Raw genomic sequence first — 21126 nt, 5'->3', positions numbered from 1 at the left:
GCTGGAGTTTAAAGCTGTAAACAGAGTCTGAATAAGTATTAAAGCAGAACACGGAAAGAATGGCACAGGTGGTTCCCCAACATGCCGGACATAAACTGCACCCAACTGACCGCACTGGTTTTAATGGGAAAGATAGGTAGATGTCAGCCACAGGGACCGGCTCTAGCCTGTCCGGTATGTGCATGCGGCTCTAGCCTGTCCGGAATGTGCATGCGGCTCTAGCCTGTCCGGAATGTGCATGCGGCTCTAGCCTGTCCGGTATGTGCATGCGGCTCTAGCCTGTCCGGTATGTGCATGCGGCTCTAGCCTGTCCGGTATGTGCATGCGGCTCTAGCCTGTCCGGTATGTGCATGCGGCTCTAGCCTGTCCGATATGTGCATGCGGCTCTAGCCTGTCCGATATGTGCATGCGGCTCTAGCCTGTCCAGTATGTGCATGCGGCTCTAGCCTGTCCGATATGTGCATGCGGCTCTAGCCTGTCCAGTATGTGCATGCGGCTCTAGCCTGTCCGATATGTGCATGCGGCTCTAGCCTGTCCGGTATGTGCATGCGGCTCTAGCCTGTCCGGTATGTGCATGCGGCTCTAGCCTGTCCGGTATGTGCATGCGGCTCTAGCCTGTCCGATATGTGCATGCGGCTCTAGCCTGTCCGATATGTGCATGCGGCTCTAGCCTGTCCGGTATGTGCATGCGGCTCTAGCCTGTCCGGTATGTGCATGCGGCTCTAGCCTGTCCGGTATGTGCATGCGGCTCTAGCCTGTCCGGTATGTGCATGCGGCTCTAGCCTGTCCGATATGTGCATGCGGCTCTAGCCTGTCCAGTATGTGCATGCGGCTCTAGCCTGTCCGATATGTGCATGCGGCTCTAGCCTGTCCAGTATGTGCATGCGGCTCTAGTCTGTCCGATATGTGTATGCGGCTCTAGCCTGTCCGATATGTGCATGCGGCTCTAGCCTGTCCGATATGTGCATGCGGCTCTAGTCTGTCCGGTATGTGCATGTGGCTCTAGTCTGTCCGGTATGTGCATGCGGCTCTAGTCTGTCCGGTATGTGTATGCGGCTCTAGTCTGTCCAGTATGTGCATGCGGCTCTAGTCTGTCCGGTATGTGTATGCGGCTCTAGCCTGTCCGGTATGTGCATGCGGCTCTAGTCTGTCCTACATTCCTTAGGAAACCAATGCTGGAGGGGAAAGGCTGTATACGCTGTTCGGTGTCACACCAGGTTTCCAGCAATGGTGGTCAGAGGTGAGGGATGCTGGAGAAGTTAGGATTCTGGCTGATTTATATAAGGGCCAATACACACAGTCAGGCTTTTGGTATTAGTAATCTTCTGTCAGGTATCCTCGCTTGTATCTGTCCCTATAGCTGAGATGGCAGAGATCCCCTGAGCCTGGCTGTCAGCCGCTGGCCTTTCTGGGTATAGTGCCCTGCAGGGTGGATGGATGCCAGGCCTGCTGGAAAATCATTGCATTGTAACTTGGTTTCTTCCCTTTCAGATGATTTTATCTGTGATATAAGGGGAAGCGTCTGCTGCTGGCAGAGAGGGAACCATCAGACGGGCACACAGATGCCAGGTAAGCTTTAGATCAGCTACCGGGAACTTGTCTCTGCACATTAGGTTTCTAGTTTATGTAGAGAAGTTGAATCTGTTATATAATGAGAACCAATGTGACTTTAGGGAAGCTTTTATTTCTGTTTTCCCCAAAATCACAATCTCTGCTTCTTTACACATCTAAAGACTGAAAATGAGCTCCCCATCCTCTGCTGCTCCCACAAGGCAGGCAGATCTATGTGTACTGTTAGAGGGGAACTGGTAAAGTTATATAGATTTGTAAATTACTTCGATTAAAAAACCTCCAGCCTTCCAGTACTTGTCAGCTGCTGTATGTCCTGCAGGAAGTGGTGTATTCTCTCCAGTCTGACACCGTGCTCTCTGCTGCCACCTCTGTCCATGTCAGGAACTGTCCAGAGCAGCAGCAAATCCCCATAGAAAACCTCTCCTGCTCTACAGAGTGGAAAGAATACACCACTTCCCAAAGGACATACAGCAGCTGATAAGTACTGACTTGATATATATTTTTAATTGAAGTAAATTGCAAATCTCTGGCACCAGTTGATTAGAAAGCATTTTTTTTTTTGCTGCAGTTCCTCTTTAAGGCCCTGTTAACACCACTTCCCTTAGAGGTATATGTCAGGATGGCACCTTTACACTGATAAAAGGGCTATGTCCCTATAAAGTATATAGTGGGATATGTTGCTGCTGCCAGAAGGGAAGGTCCAATGATGTGTGCCTGTCCTTATAAGGTAGTTACCATATATGGAACATCTATATACAAGGTAGCTGCCCATATATGGAGAGGACATCACTGGTGCTCCCCCCCCCCCCAGGTGATGCGGAGTTTCCTCCCCCTAAGCTTCCCCCAGAGCGGTGGCCCAGCTGACAGCCACACCGCACATATCTTATGCTAACTGTGTATGGGGCGGCCACCTGCAGGACAACCCCTTTACATGGCGACCATAGATTGGGATGTCACACTGCAGTGACTGGTCGCTGGATGGGGTCGCGCTGTAGATGGATTTCTTGTGACTGCCCGATTGCGGTTGCTGACACTTTTTGGTTACAATGAAAACCCCATTAAGTCACTTTATCTGCAATGCAACATAAGTCACAAAGGTCAACCCCCGCCAGGGCCGGAATGGCTGTATAGTCCCCTGAGGGAGAGGAAAGAAATGAGGTACCTGTCCCTCCACCTCAGAAAGCCGTCATCCATAAAGGTAACTGCATGTGTCACTGGTGTCTATGGCTGATGCCATGTGCCGGCATCCATCACCAATAGGATAATATGGAACTGGTTTAATGGATGGGGATCCTGATGATTGGAATAGGTTATGCTGTGTTTACACATAACGATAATTGGCCCGATCGTACGATTAACGATGTCGGAGTAACGTTTTTTTTCCAGCGTTTAGACGGTTAGACGGTACGATATATCGTACGGAAAATTCGTTGTGCAATCGTTTTGCGAACGCTTAAGCCTATCTCACACATTGGTTAAATCGGCGAACGACTGTTCACACGGAACGATTTGCGAATTTTTTTGCGAATGACGAACGACGATTTGACAACATGTTGAAAGATCAAAATGCGCGATGTATTGTTCGTCGTATGATCGTTCGCTTCGTTTACACGTACGATTATCGTTCGAATTCGTTATCGCGCAAATTTGTACGATAATCGTTTCGTGTAAACGCACCATTAGGGTCCATTTACACAGAAAGATTATCTGACAGATCTTCTGCCAAAGATTTGAAGCCAAAGCCAGAAATGGATTTGAAACTAGGAGAAATCTCAGGCTTTCCTTTATGACCTGATCTCTGTTTATAGTCTTTGGCAGATAATCTGTCAGATAATCTTTCTGTGTAAATGGACCCTTAGGGTATGATACTACACATAACTTTCTGCAGTATATAGATGTATATATGCCTCAATCTAATGGACCACAAGGGCTCATTCGGTGAGTACACACAGGCTACACGGAGCCCCGGTCACAATATGTCCCTAGAGAAGGGTTCAGACTGACCCATTGTCATGTGATTTATCCCTGATGGACAAGGATGGATAGTAAGAGCCATGAAGACCCTTCTACAATGGACGATTATCGTCCACGCGTGTTCCTACAAACGCTTCTTCAGCCAATAATCGGCCTATGTGAAAGTGACAGTGATCAGTCGAGGATCGGGAAAACGTTTGATTCTCAGCTGATCACATCTTTTGTACTGCGGAGAAATCTCCCGGTATGAACAGAGGATGTGCTCTCCATGTGGCCCAGCTGCTCGATTAATTGTGCCTTCTAAAGGCAGTGTGAGTACGAGCAGATCTCGCTGATCAGCAGTCGCTTGCAGCTGTGGACGTCTGAAGATTAATGTGAAAGGACCCTAAGGGCCATGTTACACAGAGTGATTATCGGTAGACTAAAATCGGTTCAGCCGGTTATCGCTCCGTGTAATAGAAGCAACGATCAGTGATGACAATGATCATGGGCTGATGGGGTCTCTAGGTTCAAGAACAAAATCATCAGCCGCCGACCGTTACTACACGTAGCGATTCACAGCCAATGCCCAATGACTGAATACACCGTTACACATTACCTTTCCTTGCTCCCGGTCTTCTCCTGCCCTCTGCTCGCTTCCCGCCAGCTGCAGCTTCTAAGCGGTCTGTGAGCTGACAGGACGATCAGCCAATCACTGGCCACGGTCAGTGATTGGCTGAGAGGCCTGTCCGCTCAGAGATCGCTCTGCCGAGGTGTCGACAAGCGAGTAGAGGGAAGGAGAAGACCCGGGGTGTGGAGAGGTAATGTATAACTGTTTAAGCCAAAGGCTGCACGGACATAGCTAAATATATATTTATATATCCCTTGCTAAACAATAATTAAACCATGTAATAGATTCCATAAATGAGCGTCGCTCTAGCAGATTGACGCTCGTTTACATTATTGATCGGCCCATCTAATAGGGCCGTCACACATGACCTCATATCTCAATCACTACCATCTGATTTCATCATCTTCCCTCCTCTTACTATAGACAACCTCCTCCAGATGGTGTAAACTCCTCCACATCTCGGCTCTATGTATACGGGATGAAACATGAAATGCTTTCCATCTCCCGTATCATTACTGGGGTGGAGCGGACTTTGCTTCTCTTCAGACAGGAAGCCTTGCCCCGGCTAATAAAAATCACAAGTTCTCTTATAAAACTTTTGAAGTCAAGTAAAATGTGCGCTCCCGGGAGACGCTGGGGACACATAATCTACATGGCACTAAGTCAGGCTGAGGCCGGGGCTCACTGATGACTTATGACAGTCACATCATCGCTCAACTCACATAGAAGTGACTGGAGAAGAAAGAAGCTGCAACAGTGATAAAACCTCTTCATGATGAGAAAAGATGTACAGTATCCATAGAACGGCCCGCACCAGAGACCTCATAGAGTACAAAGCCCAAAGCTGTGGACTAGCGTCAGCTAACTGTGCTAAAAATGGAGTCTGTTCAGCTCCACCAGCCTATAATTACATGCAGCATGCGGCTGGGAGAGCTGAAGCTTTCAGGTGCTCTTACACGTGTGTTAGCGAGCGCAGGTGGCGGTCAGGAATTACCATTGATTGCTGGTGCAGAGAGCAGCAAGTAGCAATAACTCTGCATGTACGAGCTCATATTATAGTAAATCCCTGGTGCCAGACACGGCTCGCCCCGCAGTAACAGCAGCGCAAAACAGGGAGAAGTTCACAAGTTTTGTGTAATTTCGGCTTCTGCAGAACATTGCAACATCTGTTTAGCAGAAAACTAGTGTGCGAGCCCTAATAGCTTCCCCTGGAGTGTGTCACCACTGTATAAAACACTAACATCTGTTCAGCAGAAAACTAGTGTGCGAGCCCTAATAGCTTCCCCTGGAGTGTGTCACCACTGTATAAAACACTAACATCTGTTCAGCAGAAAACTAGTGTGCGAGCCCTAATAGCTTCCCCCTGGAGTGTGTCACCACTGTATAAAACACTAACATCTGTTCAGCAGAAAACTAGTGTGCGAGCCCTAATAGCTTCCCCCTGGAGTGTGTGACTACTGTAAAATAATGGGGGGGGGGGGGGGGGGGGGGGGGGAATGTTACAATTAAGAATAGTTCCTATTAATATTTTTTGGGGTGTGGTGTCCGTTTTGGGCTGGTTCCCACCATGTTTTGTTTAGCATGGACGTCAAACTAAATGGCCCAGACTTATGATTATGCCCGAGACAAGGAATAGGCTGTGATTGGGTGATTTCTGTCTGACACAAAAATGTATCCAGGTTTTGTCCACTGGGTCCATTATCCTTTACTCCAAAGCCAACAAAAATAGTTTTTAAATCAGCCGGTGTCAGAAAGTTAGAAAGATTTGTAAATGACAGTAATACCTTCATTCTGGAATCACTTCTGGAGGCTGTTCCAGAACCGAGCAGTTTGAGAAAAGAGCTGTGTGTTCCTATAGGGAACAATGTCAATTTGTTTAATAGTTTTTTACCCTCCATGGGTGCGGAGCGCGAGGGCCACAGAATGTAAAGACTAGCAGTAAGTAGCGGCCATCTTGCACCACTACCTACTATAAAGGAGTGGGGATTCCTGTCATAATGATGGGAATCCCCTGCACTGTTGCCCCCCGCTCTGCTTACCTAGCAGCCTCTGGCTCCCTCATTCCCGTTCATATGTGACTCCTCCGCCGGCCTACAACAGCTCCCGGCACCCTTATCTAGGCAGCCAGCTCTTCAAACCACAGCCGCGGGCTCCTGCCTCTTCCTGCCATCTCTGCTGACTCCCCAAGCTGAGGGGATCTCCCCCGCAGGCCTGCCCCAGCTCCTGGCCCCCGACTGCAGGCTCCTGAAAGGCTGCCAGCAACTAATCTAGTGCAAAATTCAAACCGGCCCAATGCCGGTTCAGGAGCCTGGAGAGGGGTGCCAAGAGCTAGGGCAGGCCAGCGGGGGTGATCCCCTCAGCTTGAGGAGTCGGCTGAGGCGGCGGGAAGGAGCGGGATCTGTCAGCTGTGGTGCAGTGGGCCGGTGGAGCACCGGCGGCCTAGAGAAGGATGCTGGGAGCTGCTGCAGGCCGGTGGAGGAGTCAGATCCGCTGGGAGAACCAGGAGCCAGCAGCTACAAGGTAAGCGTTGTGTGGGCCGGCAGAGCAAAGGGTTGCAGTCATTATAACGAGAATCCCTGCAGCAGAGAGAGAAGCAGGAGCAGGCAGCTGTTTAAACTTTCCTTGCGCTCCCGCTTCTCGCAGCTGCGTGGAACACACTGTAAAGAAGCAGGGATTGCAGTCATTAAGAGGGGAATCCCTGCTCCTGTAACCTTGGGGTTCCCAAACACCTCAATAACTGTTAGGCTAGGTTCACACTACGTCTTTGCAATCAGTTTTTTGCAAAAAAACGGATGAAAAAAACTGATGCTTTTGTGTTCATCAGTTTTGATCCATTTTTCCATTTACTTCCAGTGTAAAAAACAAAACGGATCAAAACGGATTTGTTTCTTTTGACGGACACAAAAACGAAGGCTGGGTTCACGCTGCAATTTTGCAATCCGTTTTTTGCAAAAAACGGATGAAAAACGGATTAAGAAAACGGAGGCATTTGTGTGCATTCGTTTTCCATTGTGTGCATCTGTTTTAAAAAAAAAAAAACAGTTACCTCCCCTGATTTTGTTCGGATACCGAAAAGTGTTCGCGTACCGAGCAAAACTTCAGGGGAAAGTTTGTTTGAATACCAAATTGTTCAAACACCCAGGTGTTTGGGAACGAGGTATTACTGTACTTCCATTTAAAAATCTCTAGTACCTATCAGCTGCTGTATGTCCTGCAGGAAGTGGTGTATTCTCACCAGTCTGACACAGTGCTCTCTGCTGCCACCTCTGTCCATGTCAGGAACTGTCCAGAGCAGCAGCAAATCCTCATAGAAAACCTCTCCTGCTCTGGACAGTTCCTGGCATGGCCAGAGGTGGCAGCAGACAGCCCTGTGTCAGACTGGAGAGAATACACCACTTCCTGCAGGACATACAGCAGCTGATAAGTACTGGAAGACTGGAGATTTTTTTATATAGAAGTAATTTACAAATCGTATCCTCCCGAGCTGCCTCCGCAGCTGACATGGATTTGTTATCCTAGGGAAGCTCTGATGATGTCACTGTTCATAGTATAAGCAGACTATCCTTATATGGTCAGTGACATCATCATAGCTTCCCCAGGACTTCCCCTCTATCCTATTATACGGCTTTACAGAGGGATATGTTGCAGCCTTCCATTATAAGCACACATCCTGGAACATATACCTTCAAACAGAAGGCCAAACTATAATGTAAACTATAATGTGATTCAGTACTTTACCTGAGAGGGGTGTAAATACGGCTCGGGAGAGGCCAAGTTAGTCTGAACGGAGACACTTTTTTCCAGTAGTATTTGTGGGAACCCAAGTTTTTCGAAGGTGCTTCTCTTCCAGTGTTTGCTATCTTGCTGCGCGAGTGCTTCATCCTCACTGAAAGCCCTAACCACAGGACCGGGCATGGGTAAAGGCACTGCACCATCGCTCTCATAGCCAGAGCCATCCTTCTGAGAATCCCAGCTGCTTCTTTGTTTCATGTGGAAGTGAGCCTGCTGGGCCTCCCAAGCGAGCCGGGCCTGTGCCATGAAAGCCTCCGTAGAGCCCCGATGCATGTCTGCCTCCGATGAGCGGCTTTCGGTTCGGCTCATGAGCGGCCGGTTGGGCATGGATGAAGGTCTTTCCTCATTCATACCCTGCTCACCATGCCCTTCTCTATCAGATAACACTTCAGACGGGGATGGGTTCGGTTCCAGAGACAAGGAGGGTTTTCTGCTTTTCCTTTTGCGCGTGTTGGGAGAATAACTTGTTGAGGACATGGAGTCCTGCTGACTAGACCAAGACATGGAGTCTTCTGAGTGGAAGGAATGCTGTTGCTGCCGTATATCTGAACCTTCCATACTACTGTAGTCTCCTGACTTCACTTCATGCCGCTGGTCCCTCATGTACGGGGGGTTGTGTTGCAATGAGTATGACCCACCTATCGTGTTAGGCGTGTACTTATGCCTTAAACCCGTTTTCATCTTTGGGCTTGAACCAGACTGTTCTACATACACTAGTTGGCGGACATATTCCTTGCCTGCAGGACTGTAATCCAGACTCATGAACCTGTCAGAGCACTTCTGTTTGGTCAGCACCAGCTGCTGGTAGGGAGAGTTGGAGGCCTGCTTTGGAGACTGAAGAAAGGTATGTGGTTTGCGAATGGGGGACTTTTGAGGGGACATTGCTCTATAGTTTCCACTGGCATCAAACTGCATCTCCATGGGGGGTTCATCATAGATGGGAGCCTGATACTCCATGGGAGGCTCCTCATACAGTGGCGGCTCATAAGCGTAGCGAGGAGAAGACGGCTGCGACTCATTGGAATGCTTCCTGTGTTGGGATTGTAAGGTGCAGAAGGATTCCCCTCGGCCAAGTAACGGGGAACAGGACCCGACGTGATCCGCTCTTTTCATATATGGTGACTGTTTCCTCTCAGGAAAAAAGACAGAGTTGTCGGTATCGACTGAGAATGTCTGCATGATGGGTGATGGCTGCCCCCCGGAGGGCCGGCGAGAGCGGGTCCCCTGTGAGTTGTCGGTGGTGTAACCATTGCCCTGGTGCATCAGGAAGCTGGGCTCCCGGTCAGTCACTTTGATCAGCATTCTCTCTTTGGTGCCGGTGTTCCACCTGAGGGACGAGGTCCTGCCACACAACAAAGGAAATGGTTAGGAGATTGAAAAAAAATTTAAAAAGTAACATTTCATGAAAAAAGTATATATTCACACCGGATAGCTGTCTGTATAAATGCTGGGGTTACATAAAGAGTGAAACTCACAGGCTACTCCCACTAAACTCAATGGAAGGTAAGGAAATGTTTCCAGATTTATACAAGCAGCTGCTATACTATACGTCACACATCAATATACTATAAGTCTCACTCTGTGGGTTTGCGGCGTACAATCTGTCGTATACTGAGCCCGATTCCTATAGCGTCCCGATATGAATGATATATGGTTCTTACCGCCTCATGAATGATTTATGGCTTCTTGTTAGACACGTATTCTTGCACTCAGCTTGGATATATATCAGGATGTGAATTATTTACTGATCACCAGCAATCTGTATGGATTTGGCCCTCGTGGGCCGATATTCCACTATAAATAATACAAAATCTGGGGCCTATCATGTCGGTTCGGACCCGATCGACGCTCCGCACAAAATGCTGTAATCTAAAAGCCCTCTTCTATTCACCTGATGTCTCCCGGCTGTCTCTGCAGTGATGACATCACGTACATGGCGTGACCTCAGCAGCCAATCACTGGCCTCGTGCTAGGTCAGATGGTGATTGGCTGCAGAGAGCACATGGTGGTAGGTGATGTCACAGCTGTGGAGGAGCCGATAGAACTGGGAGTTATAACATTTCCTTTAATCTAAGGAATTTATTCTGGAAATTATTCTTGAGGTTTGGGCAGTCGATGGGATCTATCAGGAATTGTCAGAAAGATCGTCACATGACTTGTCTCCTCTATGATACCATCTACGTCGTGGGCCGCTATCCATAACATCTGTGTCCCAGATCAGAGACTTATATCGCACAACCCTATATTCGGTTAACTAATGCTTACTGGTCTTAAAGGGATTATCCAGGATTAGCATAACATGGCTGCTTTATTCTAATCACAGCGCCACACCTGTCTTCAGGTGGTAAGAGGTATTACAACTTGGCTCCATTCACTTCAATGAAACCAATTTGCAATACTGCACACGAAGCAGGACAAGAGTGACGCTGGTTCTGGCCATTTATCCAGTCATGGATAAGCCTGTATGTTAGAGCTATAGAAAAGCCTCTGCCCAGGTACTCGCGGGGTCTACCGTCTCCTGCATCGGTCACATCAGCATTGATGGAACTTATTGTGATCTGGAGATAAATGCAGATGGGCAATGGGGTTGGGTGGTGTTAATGGTGACTTTTCTGCCGAAAACGCTGCAGATTTGTCCCACTATAAAATACATTATCTTGATCTGGTGCCAATTTCTGGGCAGATTTTGAGGTTGAACTTTGTTTAGCTTTTGGGAAGCCTGTAATGCGTCCTCACACGGGACCAAAACAATGCTTGTGGAATGCCGCCATTATACACAGAGTAGTAGATACAGTACCTACTTCCAGCAGATGTGGTAGGTAAATCTACAGTCAGTGAATGTAAACCTGCCTGGGATATAGCTATATTTATCCTAGCTAAAAGGGGTTATCCAATGCTACAAAAACATGGCCACTTTTCCCCCTACTGTTGTCTCCAGTTCAGGTTTGGTTTGCAATTAAGCTCCATTTACTTCAATGGAACTGAGTTTCAAAACCCCACCCAAACTGGAGACAACAGTAGGAGGAAAGTGGCCATGTTTTTGTAGCGCTGGATAACCCCTTTAATAGTAAGGAAGGACTGGATGGAGCAGAGGTGAGCAGTACATGTTACCCCCTCAGTCTACATATTGATGGCGGGTGGAGAAGCCGTATAACAGATTTGCGGCAGGTGGTGGGCTGTCCTGGGATTTAGGATAAAGATTCCTGGCAGGAGGTCATTGGGGGCAGAGACGTACGGGAAATGCAGCATTATCTGCTCCCTGTACACACTGATCACTGACAGCTCTGCCAATATCAATGTTCTGCTGACAGGAGAAATGGAAAAGCTGAGCGAATAGTGACCTACCGAGCTGCTGCCTCCACGTCCGGACCTGCACTGAAGAAATAAGGCACATGCCTGCACCCCCCACAAAGCTCTGGCCTGCCCTCCCCACAATGCACTGCACCGGCCTGAATCCCTCCACAATATCAGTCCGCACCCTCCACAATGCACCGGCCCGCACTCCCCACAAAGCTCTGGCCTGCCCTCCCCACAATGCACTGCACCGGCCTGAATCCCTCCACAATATCAGTCCGCACCCTCCACAATGCACCGGCCCGCACTCCCCACAAAGCTCTGGCCTGCCCTCCCCACAATGCACTGCACCGGCCTGAATCCCTCCACAATATCAGCCCGCACCCTCCACAATGCACCGGCCCGCACTCCCCACAAAGCTCTGGCCCGCCCTCCCCACGGTGCACCGCAACGGCCTAACACCCCCCCACAAGGCACCGCAGCGGCCTAACAACACCCCCCCCCCACACACACACACAATGCACCGCACTGGGCCCTCTGTTGGCGCACCCACGGCTGCCCTCTGTTGGCGCACCCACGGCTGCCCTCTGTTGGCGCACCCACGGCTGCCCTCTGTTGGCGCACCCACGGCTGCCCTCTGTTGGCGCACCCACGGCTGCCCTCTGTTGGCGCACCCACGGCTGCCCTCTGTTGGCGCACCCACGGCTGCCCTCTGTTGGCGCACCCACGGCTGCCCTCTGTTGGCGCACCCACGGCTGCCCTCTGTTGGCGCACCCACGGCTGCCCTCTGTGGCCGCTCTCTGTGGGTCTCCTTTCAATCACTTATTCCTCAGTAGAGCGGTAAAAAAGGCCATGGTGAGTAGTGGAGACGCGTGCAGCGGCCTCGGTGTGTACATTTAATATGCACATGTCGGGAGCAGCGTCCTGTCACATTGCCGAGTGGCGCTGGGAGAAGTCATGAAGGTCTTGGTAACCTTGAGGAGAGCGGCACCTCCATACAATTTCCTATTGATTGCAGAGCATTAAATTAAAGGCCTAGTGGAGACCGTAAATGTTTCACGCTCCAGCGCTCCTATTTTGTTCTGCTCTTGCTAAACCGAAAAGTGTGAGGGAGACGCTATGAATAATTCACTGGCCGTGGTCTCATGTTTATTTTAAGGCACCTGAACTGACAGGTCCTAGAGAAGAGCCGGCTGCTGCACCAAGGCCGCCAATCTCCATCATTTAGTGCTGGGTCACTAGCCGATAACATGGAGCCTTAGCGGTTCCTATAGATCTGGTGCAGCAGGTCAGAGTACGCATACAACAAGAGGCAGACGTGATGGAGATTCTCAGCTACAGACCTGCAGCGTGCCGTGAAATGAGACTCTATATCTGATGGCAGCACGGCCAAGGAATTACAATGAGTAAGGACATATTACAGGAGTATATGGAGTATATTACAGGAGTATAAGAAGTATATATAACAGGAGTATATTACAGGAGTATAAGAAGTATATATTACAGGAGTATAAGGTGGATATTACAGGAGTATAAGGTGGATATTACAGGAGTATAAGGTGGATATTACAGGAGTATAAGGTGGATATTACAGGAGTATATGGAGTATATTACAGGAGTATAAGGTGGATATTACAGGAGTATAAGGTGGATATTACAGGAGTATAAGGTGGATATTACAGGAGTATAAGGTGGATATTACAGGAGTATATGGAGTATATTACAGGAGTATATGGAGTATATTACAGGAGTATACGGAATATATTACAGGAGTATAGGGTAGATATTACAGGAGTATAAGGAATATAATACAGGAGTATATTACAGGAGTATAAGAAGTATATATTACAGGAGTATATTACAGGAGTATAATGTAGATATTACAGGAGTATAAGGTGGATATTACAGGAGTATAAGGAGTACATTACAGGAGTATAAGGAGTATATTACAGGAGTATAAGGAGTATATTACAGGAGTATAAGGAATGTATTACAGGAGTATACGGAATACATTACAGGAGTATAAGGAGTATATTACAGGAGTATAAGGAATGTATTACAGGAGTATAAGGAGTGTATTACAGGAGTATAAGGTGGATATTACAGGAGTATAAGGAATATATTACAGGAGTATAAGGTGGATATTACAGGAGTATAAGGAATATATTACAGGAGTATAAGGTGGATATTACAGGAGTATAAGGAATATAATACAGGAGTATAAGGAGTACATTACAGGAGTATAAGGAGTATATTACAGGAGTATAAGGAGTACATTACAGGAGTATAAGGAATATATTACAGGATTATAAGGAATGTATTACAGGAGTATAAGGAGTGTATTACAGGAGTATAAGGTGGATATTACAGGAGTATAAGGAATATATTACAGGAGTATAAGGTGGATATTACAGGAGTATAAGGAATATATTACAGGAGTATAAGGTGGATATTACAGGAGTATAAGGAATATAATACAGGAGTATATGGAGTATATTACAGGAGTATACTGAATCTAATACAGGAGAATAAGGAGTATATTACGGGAGTATATGGAATATATTACAGGAGTATATGGAATATATTACAGGAGTATAAGGAATATATTACAGGAGTAAAAGGAATATATTACAGGAGTATAAGGAGTATATTACAGGAGTATAAGGAATATATTACAGAAGTATAAGGAATATATTACAGGAGTATAAGGAGTATATTACAGGAGTATAAGGAATATATTACAGGAGTAGAAGGTGGATATTACAGAAGTATAAGGAGTATATTACAGGAGTAGAAGGAATATATTACAGGAGTAAAAGGTGGATATTACAGGAGTATAAGGAGTATATTACAGGAGTATAAGGAATATATTACAGGAGGAGTATAAGTAATATATTACAGGAGTATAAGGAATATATTACAGGAGTAAAAGGAGTATATTACAGGAGTATAAGGAATATATTACAGGAGGAGTATAAGTAATATATTACAGGAGGAGTATAAGTAATATATTACAGGAGTATAAGGAGTATATTACAGGAGTATATGGAATATATTACAGGAGTATATTACAGGAGTATATGGAGTATATTACAGGAGTATAAGGAATTTATTACAGGAGTATATGGAGTATATTACAGGAGTATAAGGTGTATATTACAGGAGTGTAAGGAATATTTTACAGGAGTATATGGAATATATTACAGGAGTATATGGAATATATTACAGGAGTATATGGAATATATTACAGGAGTATATGGAGTATATTACAGGAGTATAAGGAATTTATTACAGGAGTATATTACAAGAGTGTAAGGCTCCATTCACACTGCAGCTGACATACACCGGGAGCTTTTCTGGTACATACCGGAAGCCTATCCATAGGCTGGAGGTAAATACATTGTCTGCCTGGTTTTCCAGAACACTTTACCCTTTCACAACTACAGTAAGTTTACAGCCTCCAGATGGCGCACCACCCTCTATGGGGCCCTACTGTATCACCGGACTCCTCTGTGGACGTACCATCTGGCAATGTATTATAGGAGAGTAACTTACTAACAGTGCGGTATACACAGAGCTATAGACGGCTCGGATGCCCAAGCAGGGCCTACTATATCTTATACCTATCTGTACAGGACAGAATCTGATTGGGGTCATCCGTATTCCTGAGAAGCTGTACGATACCAGGGTGCCGCCATCTCTGTTGCTCAGGAGCCTTCTAGTGCAGTTTTCCCCCTTATAACACATTAATATGCTGCCACGTCTCGGTGCCGCTCGCTTCCATCACTTCTCGCAGTGATTTATTCATTATAATGAAATTTCCCTTTCTTAATAAATGATGAGAGTAATGGAACATCAGGTTGGGTGTCCTTTCCACATCTTACATTACGGGGGAAGGGAAGCGATTCCTGTCATAGATTTACAGCACATTGCGGCTTCTGGTAAAGTCCATTAATGTTCTACAAGTTATTATCAGTCCACTGGGCCGAGATGTCAGGGACCGCCGGCGTATTGGACATGGCAAGCGGAGAGATTTCTATACACACCTGAGGGATAATCCACAGAGGGAGAGGAACAAATCTATACTAAAAACAGCTGTAAGGGGGGACAGGAATCTCCATGGCTTGTGGTGTAGTAAGAATAATGAACTATCTATACTCACCCGTCCCATTTGCCTGTCACTGCTCTCCCATCACTACTACCCAGTCACTGCTCTTATACTCCCCAGTCCTCTTACTATGTCACTACTCCTATACTTACCCATCCTGTTCCCCTGTCCCTTCTCCAATACTCACCCGTTCCCCAGTCACTGCTCTAATTACTGGTCCTGTTCCCACACCCCCAATCACTGCTCCTCTCAGCTTGTTCCTGATCCCTGTGATGTTACAACCATACAGGCATTGCCCCACCCAGCCAATCACTGCCAGGGACAGGACACAACCGTGGTGACTGATTGGCTGAGTGGGGCAGTGCCTATATGGTCGTAACATCACAGCGACCAGGAACAAGAGAGGACAGGAAACTACAGTCATATGTGGGGAATGTGATATGTGGGTACACCCTACACCACAAGCCATGGAGAATTCCTCTCCCTTCTAGAAAACCCAATTAAAGGGAAACTCTTACTAATTTGATTCTGCCCGAACGACAGAAAATATGAACTACTGACTGATACACAATTCACGCCGAATCACCACAGTTGTGACCTGGATCAGGAACGCGACACTGAGTTATCAGGGAGGTCTTAAGCCTTGTTTGTGCATAGGGAGAGATCTGTCAATCAGGGTGGGGGACCCCCATAATGACTCATGTTACAGGTATGATTAGTCTATAATGGTGAAGTTATTCAGAATGAATCATACATCACTGTGATAGGGAAGCCACAGACTGGGCAGCATCAACCAGGTCTCCTTTAATAGGTGCAGTTTCGCTGCTATCACACTGTATAGAATTCATCTTTACTCCCCTAGAGCCGATCTATGATCACAGGAAATGGATGGGATTATTCCAAGAACAGTATATTCCATGTGAAGTCTGCGCGTGTCCCAATTCCTTTCACTACTATCTGGGGGGCACTTGTGGCTGTGAAGAACGTGATCAATATCACCATGGAAACATGGCAGGAAGAGAGCGATTGGCTGTGATCAGACGCTCGTTGGAGGGACACGTCTTCCTGAGCCGCTGCAGCCTCTCGCCTGCTTCCTACAACGCCGGCAGCAAAGTAAGGAGAGACGCAACAACCCCAATAAAAGAATGACACCACCCCCTGTTTATTTACCATCCATCACATAAGCAGCAGCCAGGCATTCTCCTGTATACCTTCTCCATGATCCACACAGTGGTGAATGACACAGTAAGGGCACGTTCACACCAATGCGGCTGTCATTATGGGGGGGGGCGATGTACTAAAAAATAGGATTGAGAGAAGATGAACATAAGGTGCAGGAACCTCTGGGTGATCACACACCTGCCGCTGATCTCCCACGATATTTCAGGTTTACTAAGGTATTCAGCTAAAATAAATGTTTTGCCGCTGCTGCTCCTGTTGTGATGGATGTCTATGGGTTAGGCCACTGCATCCAAACCTCTCTTAATTATATATAAATCGTTATGACAAAGCACGATTATTGGGGGGGTTCTCAGGATCTTGTCCATCCTGACACTTGGTATTACAGCTGATTCATTAGTAATGAACGGATGGGGAGTGTGGGGGCGGCATCATCCACATGTCAGGTTGTAGATAAATGGAGATCCCAGTTGCTCCTTTATTTAGCATTTCTTTTAACCAGGTCAATAACTACAAATACATCCGTGCAAATAGTGCATCACAAATGCATCATGCATGTAAACAGCATGCGGTGGTGGCGGGCCGGGAGTATTTTTTTTTTGGTGCTGCACAATAGCATCAGACTGAATAAAGATCCGAAGGATGAGACGCTAAACATCCAAGTACTGTAAGAATCAACTCCTAATAATGAAAGCAGCGACGCCTGTACCATGTATAACATCTGGATTCTGAAAATCTCTGGTCCCACAGCGTTATCACTTCCATATTACAGATCTACAGCGGGCGCTCCGGCCTTTGAAGGGACTGGAGGAATCAGCGTGTAACACAGTATACTGACTGCAGGAATCAGCGTGTAACACAGTATACCAACTGCAGGAATCAGCGTGTAACACAGTATACCAACTGCAGGAATCAGCGTGTAACACAGTATACTGACTGCAGGAATCAGCGTGTAACACAGTATACCGACTGCAGGAATCAGCGTGTAACACAGTATACTGACTGCAGGAATCAGCGTGTAACACAGTATACCGACTGCAGGAATCAGCGTGTAACACAGTATACCAACTGCAGGAATCAGCGTGTAACACAGTATACTGACTGAAGGAATCAGCGTGGAACACAGTATACTGACTGCAGGAATCAGCGTGTAACACAGTATACCGACTGCAGGAATCAGCGTGTAACACAGTATACCAACTGCAGGAATCAGCGTGTAACACAGTATACTGACTGAAGGAATCAGCGTGGAACACAGTATACTGACTGAAGGAATCGGCGTGGAACACAGTATACTGACTGAAGGAATCGGCGTGGAACACAGTATACTGACTGAAGGAATCAGCGTGGAACACAGTATACTGACTGAAGGAATCAGCGTGGAACACAGTATACTGACTGAAGGAATCAGCGTGGAACACAGTATACTGACTGAAGGAATCAGCGTGGAACACAGTATACTGACTGAAGGAATCAGCGTGGAACACAGTATACTGACTGAAGGAATCAGCGTGGAACACAGTATACTGACTGAAGGAATCAGCGTGGAACACAGTATACTGACTGAAGGAATCAGCGTGGAACACAGTATACTGACTGAAGGAATCAGCGTGGAACACAGTATACTGACTGCAGGAATCAGTGTGTAAGTGTGCAATAAAAACATCCTTATTATAGGTGAGGGTTAGACCTTGTGCACACATGCTCCATCCTCCACTATATTACACTTTATACACAGCTTCTGTACTGAAACCTGGCATCAGCAATGATCCCAGAGAAATACAGGTGTCCCTGAAATCACTAACATTCCTAGCAAAGGGGGCAGAGGATTTATCCAGGGGTGTGTCACTTTTAATCTGGATCTCAGACCCTTGTAAATCACTTGTAATGTAAGAGATCGCCCAACCACCTGGATACCACGGTGAACGTCGCTGACAATCACGGAGTGTAATTGTTTAGCAGAACAAAGATTGGTGATTGTAATCCCCTCGCTCGCCTTTCATCTTATCTACTTATTAACCACACATGAAAGGTGTCCTCCGTGTTACTGCACAGTGTGAGATTGTCGCATTAGTCACGATCACGGGCGGCGGGCTGAACGCTCATCTGAAGCCATAGCTCTAAGGCAGCTTCACCTTAAATCCAAATTACTCTGTGAAATCAAGAGAAATGAGAGAACTGAGTGAAGAAGAGAAGAGCCAAGTATTGACAAGTGTGAGGCCCACCGGGGGGGGGGGGGGGGGGTCCTCCACATCTGACGCATAGGGCAACCAGGAAAGTCTCAGCTGTATATACATATAAGAGAGCCGAGTATTGACAAGTGTAAGCCCCGTACCGGGGGGAGTGCGGACAAGCAATCAGTCCTCCACATCTGACGCACAGGGTAACCGGGAGAGGATCAGCTCGATATACATAGCCTGGAGCATGTTATAATGTGTATCACACCTGAGTCCTGCCACATCATACATAGAGGCCGTCCTCTGACCAGTGTACCAGTATTGTCCATCACAGACTTTACTTGTAAATGTTTTATAATGTTAACAAAATACTGCAATGTGTGAGGATGCCTTTGCAGGAGTATCTCACGATTAGCCGCCACATACTGTATGTGCACTGGGTATAATAAAGGCACTGGCATGTGTGTAGCGGCCCGGGCAGAAGCCTTGGATATCATTACCAGCTACTATAAAGGATAGTAAATGCCCCCTTCACCATAAAGCAGCCAAAACAAGTTAGACATTTTGTTGCAATCGACGTGACATTGATAAATCCCCCCCATAGGGATGAGCAAGGCGCTTCATATAGCGCATGCAAAGCAAAACAATCAACTTTTGAATCCCGCTATCTGCCCGTTCCGTGAAGAAGATGGAGACAGCCCGAGGACAACATGTTTTCCAGGGCTGTAGCCACGTTTTCCATGTGGTCCTTGGGCAGTCTCCACCTTCTCCCCGGGCAGAGTGCGGGGAGCGCATCAGTCACAAAAAATATAAAATCTGCCCCCAGTGAAAAGTATCTTTATCACACACATTATACTTCCTGGTGCCCGTGTTACGGTATTATCCCCGACACAATGTCTCTAGGTGAGTCAGCGGAGGCTTAGCACAGAGGCCAATACAGCGTTACAACACTAAAATGAAATGTGATAGAAATAGGTCAATACCCGTCTGATAAAGGATTTCAGAGCGATGGCGTCAGCCGCTGCCTCAGTGACCGGCCCTGTCAGAGCAGCAGATAAAACTGGAACCGCACCTAGTAACAGGGACGTGAGCTGAATGTAAAATACCTGGCGCTGGGGACAGAGGCCGAGGGACTGAGCACAAGCTGCGCTAGATGGAAATCCTCGCTACCTCCTTACATTTTGGTGCAGTGCAATGTTATAATATTTTGGTTTGGTACAATATTTTAACGCACCTTAGTAGCCCCCTCAGTTCCCGGGCCCTGTATGGTGCCGCGTTCGCCTCGCTCCTGCATGGTGCCGCGTTCGCCTCGCTCCTGCATGGTGCCGCGTTCGCCTCGCTCCTGCATGGTGCCGCGTTCGCCTCGCTCCTGCATGGTGCCGCGTTCGCCTCGCTCCTGCATGGTGCCGCGTTCGCCTCGCTCCTGCATGGTGCCGCGTTCGCCTCGCTCCTGCATGGTGCCGCGTTCGCCTCGCTCCTGCATGGTGCCGCGTTCGCCTCGCTCCTGCAGTGACGCATCAACACAACGTGAAACCACCGCAGCAGCAGTAGCCTACTGCTACAGTGGCCTTAAATAAAACCCCGCCCTTTTCACCTGCCAGAGGCGCACCTGGCGCGCTACGAGAGGAGAAATCTACTGGAGCAAGCGTAGATTTCTGCTATGGCAGACATAAATCAAGATAAATCAGACATGGAAGGTGGCCACGCCTCCTCTCTGCCCTGCCACGCCCCTGTCCGCCCCTCAGGTTAGCAGGGCTTATAACTGGGAAAAGGTGATGATTTTTTGTGCAAATGGCTGGTTATTGATAAATCTGCCCCAGAGAGTAGATTCAGCATGGAAACAGACAGACTAGAATTTAGAGGGAACGGAAGCTAAAAACATTTTTTAATCAAAAAAAAAAAACGGCATTTGGACTTTAACCCCTTAGGGACCAAGCCTATTTGGGCCTTAATGACCAGGCTAATTTTTCAAAATCTGACCTGTCTCACTTTAAGCGCTTATAGCTCAGTGATGCTTTAACATATGCTAGCAATTCTGAGATTGTTTTTTTGAAACATTTGGTACTTTATATAAGTGGCAAAATTTGGTCACTACTTTGTGTGTTTTTTGTGAAAAACATAAAAATATCATGAAAAATTTGCACTTTACAAACTTTGAAATTCTCTGCTTCTAAAAAATGGAAGTCATATCACATAAATTAGTTACTAGGTCACATTACCAATATGTCCTCTTTATTCTGCCATAATTTCGTAAACATATTTTACTTTTCTTGGGTGTTACGGGGCTTAGAAATTTATCAGCAAATCAAATCAATTTTTCATGAAATTTCCAAAACTAATTTTTTTTAGGGACCAGTTCTTTTTTTAAGTGTGTCTAGGAGGCTTGTATACTTGAAACCCTTATAAATGACCCCATTTTG

General features: G+C 47.0%; 1 protein-coding gene and 1 long non-coding RNA gene across 6 annotated transcripts in view; one reads left to right on the top strand and one right to left on the bottom strand.

The window, feature by feature from the left end:
* The window catches only part of ARHGAP39 (Rho GTPase activating protein 39), a 101673-nt gene that overhangs the window by 41248 nt on the left and 39299 nt on the right, over window positions 1-21126 (bottom strand). For 4 of the 5 annotated variants that reach the window (XM_069956954.1, XM_069956955.1, XM_069956953.1 and 1 more), the window contains one exon: window positions 7895-9290. In XM_069956954.1, coding sequence (XP_069813055.1) covers window positions 7895-9290 — 1396 coding nt within the window. Of the gene's footprint in view, window positions 1-7894; window positions 9291-9609; window positions 9776-21126 lie in introns of those variants that run through there. The other variant, XM_069956957.1, reaches the window with a different exon arrangement.
* LOC138782956 (uncharacterized) lies at window positions 1117-16481 on the top strand. Its single transcript, XR_011361602.1, has 3 exons — window positions 1117-1240; window positions 1492-1569; window positions 16213-16481. It is a non-coding gene; the product is annotated as an uncharacterized lncRNA (long non-coding RNA).

The sequence above is a fragment of the Dendropsophus ebraccatus genome, chromosome 2, assembly GCF_027789765.1.
Source record: "Dendropsophus ebraccatus isolate aDenEbr1 chromosome 2, aDenEbr1.pat, whole genome shotgun sequence".
In the NCBI taxonomy this organism is placed as follows: Eukaryota; Metazoa; Chordata; class Amphibia; order Anura; family Hylidae; genus Dendropsophus; species Dendropsophus ebraccatus.
The sequence above is the reverse complement of the archived record's forward strand: the minus strand, read 5'-3'. Positions and strand labels throughout refer to the sequence as shown.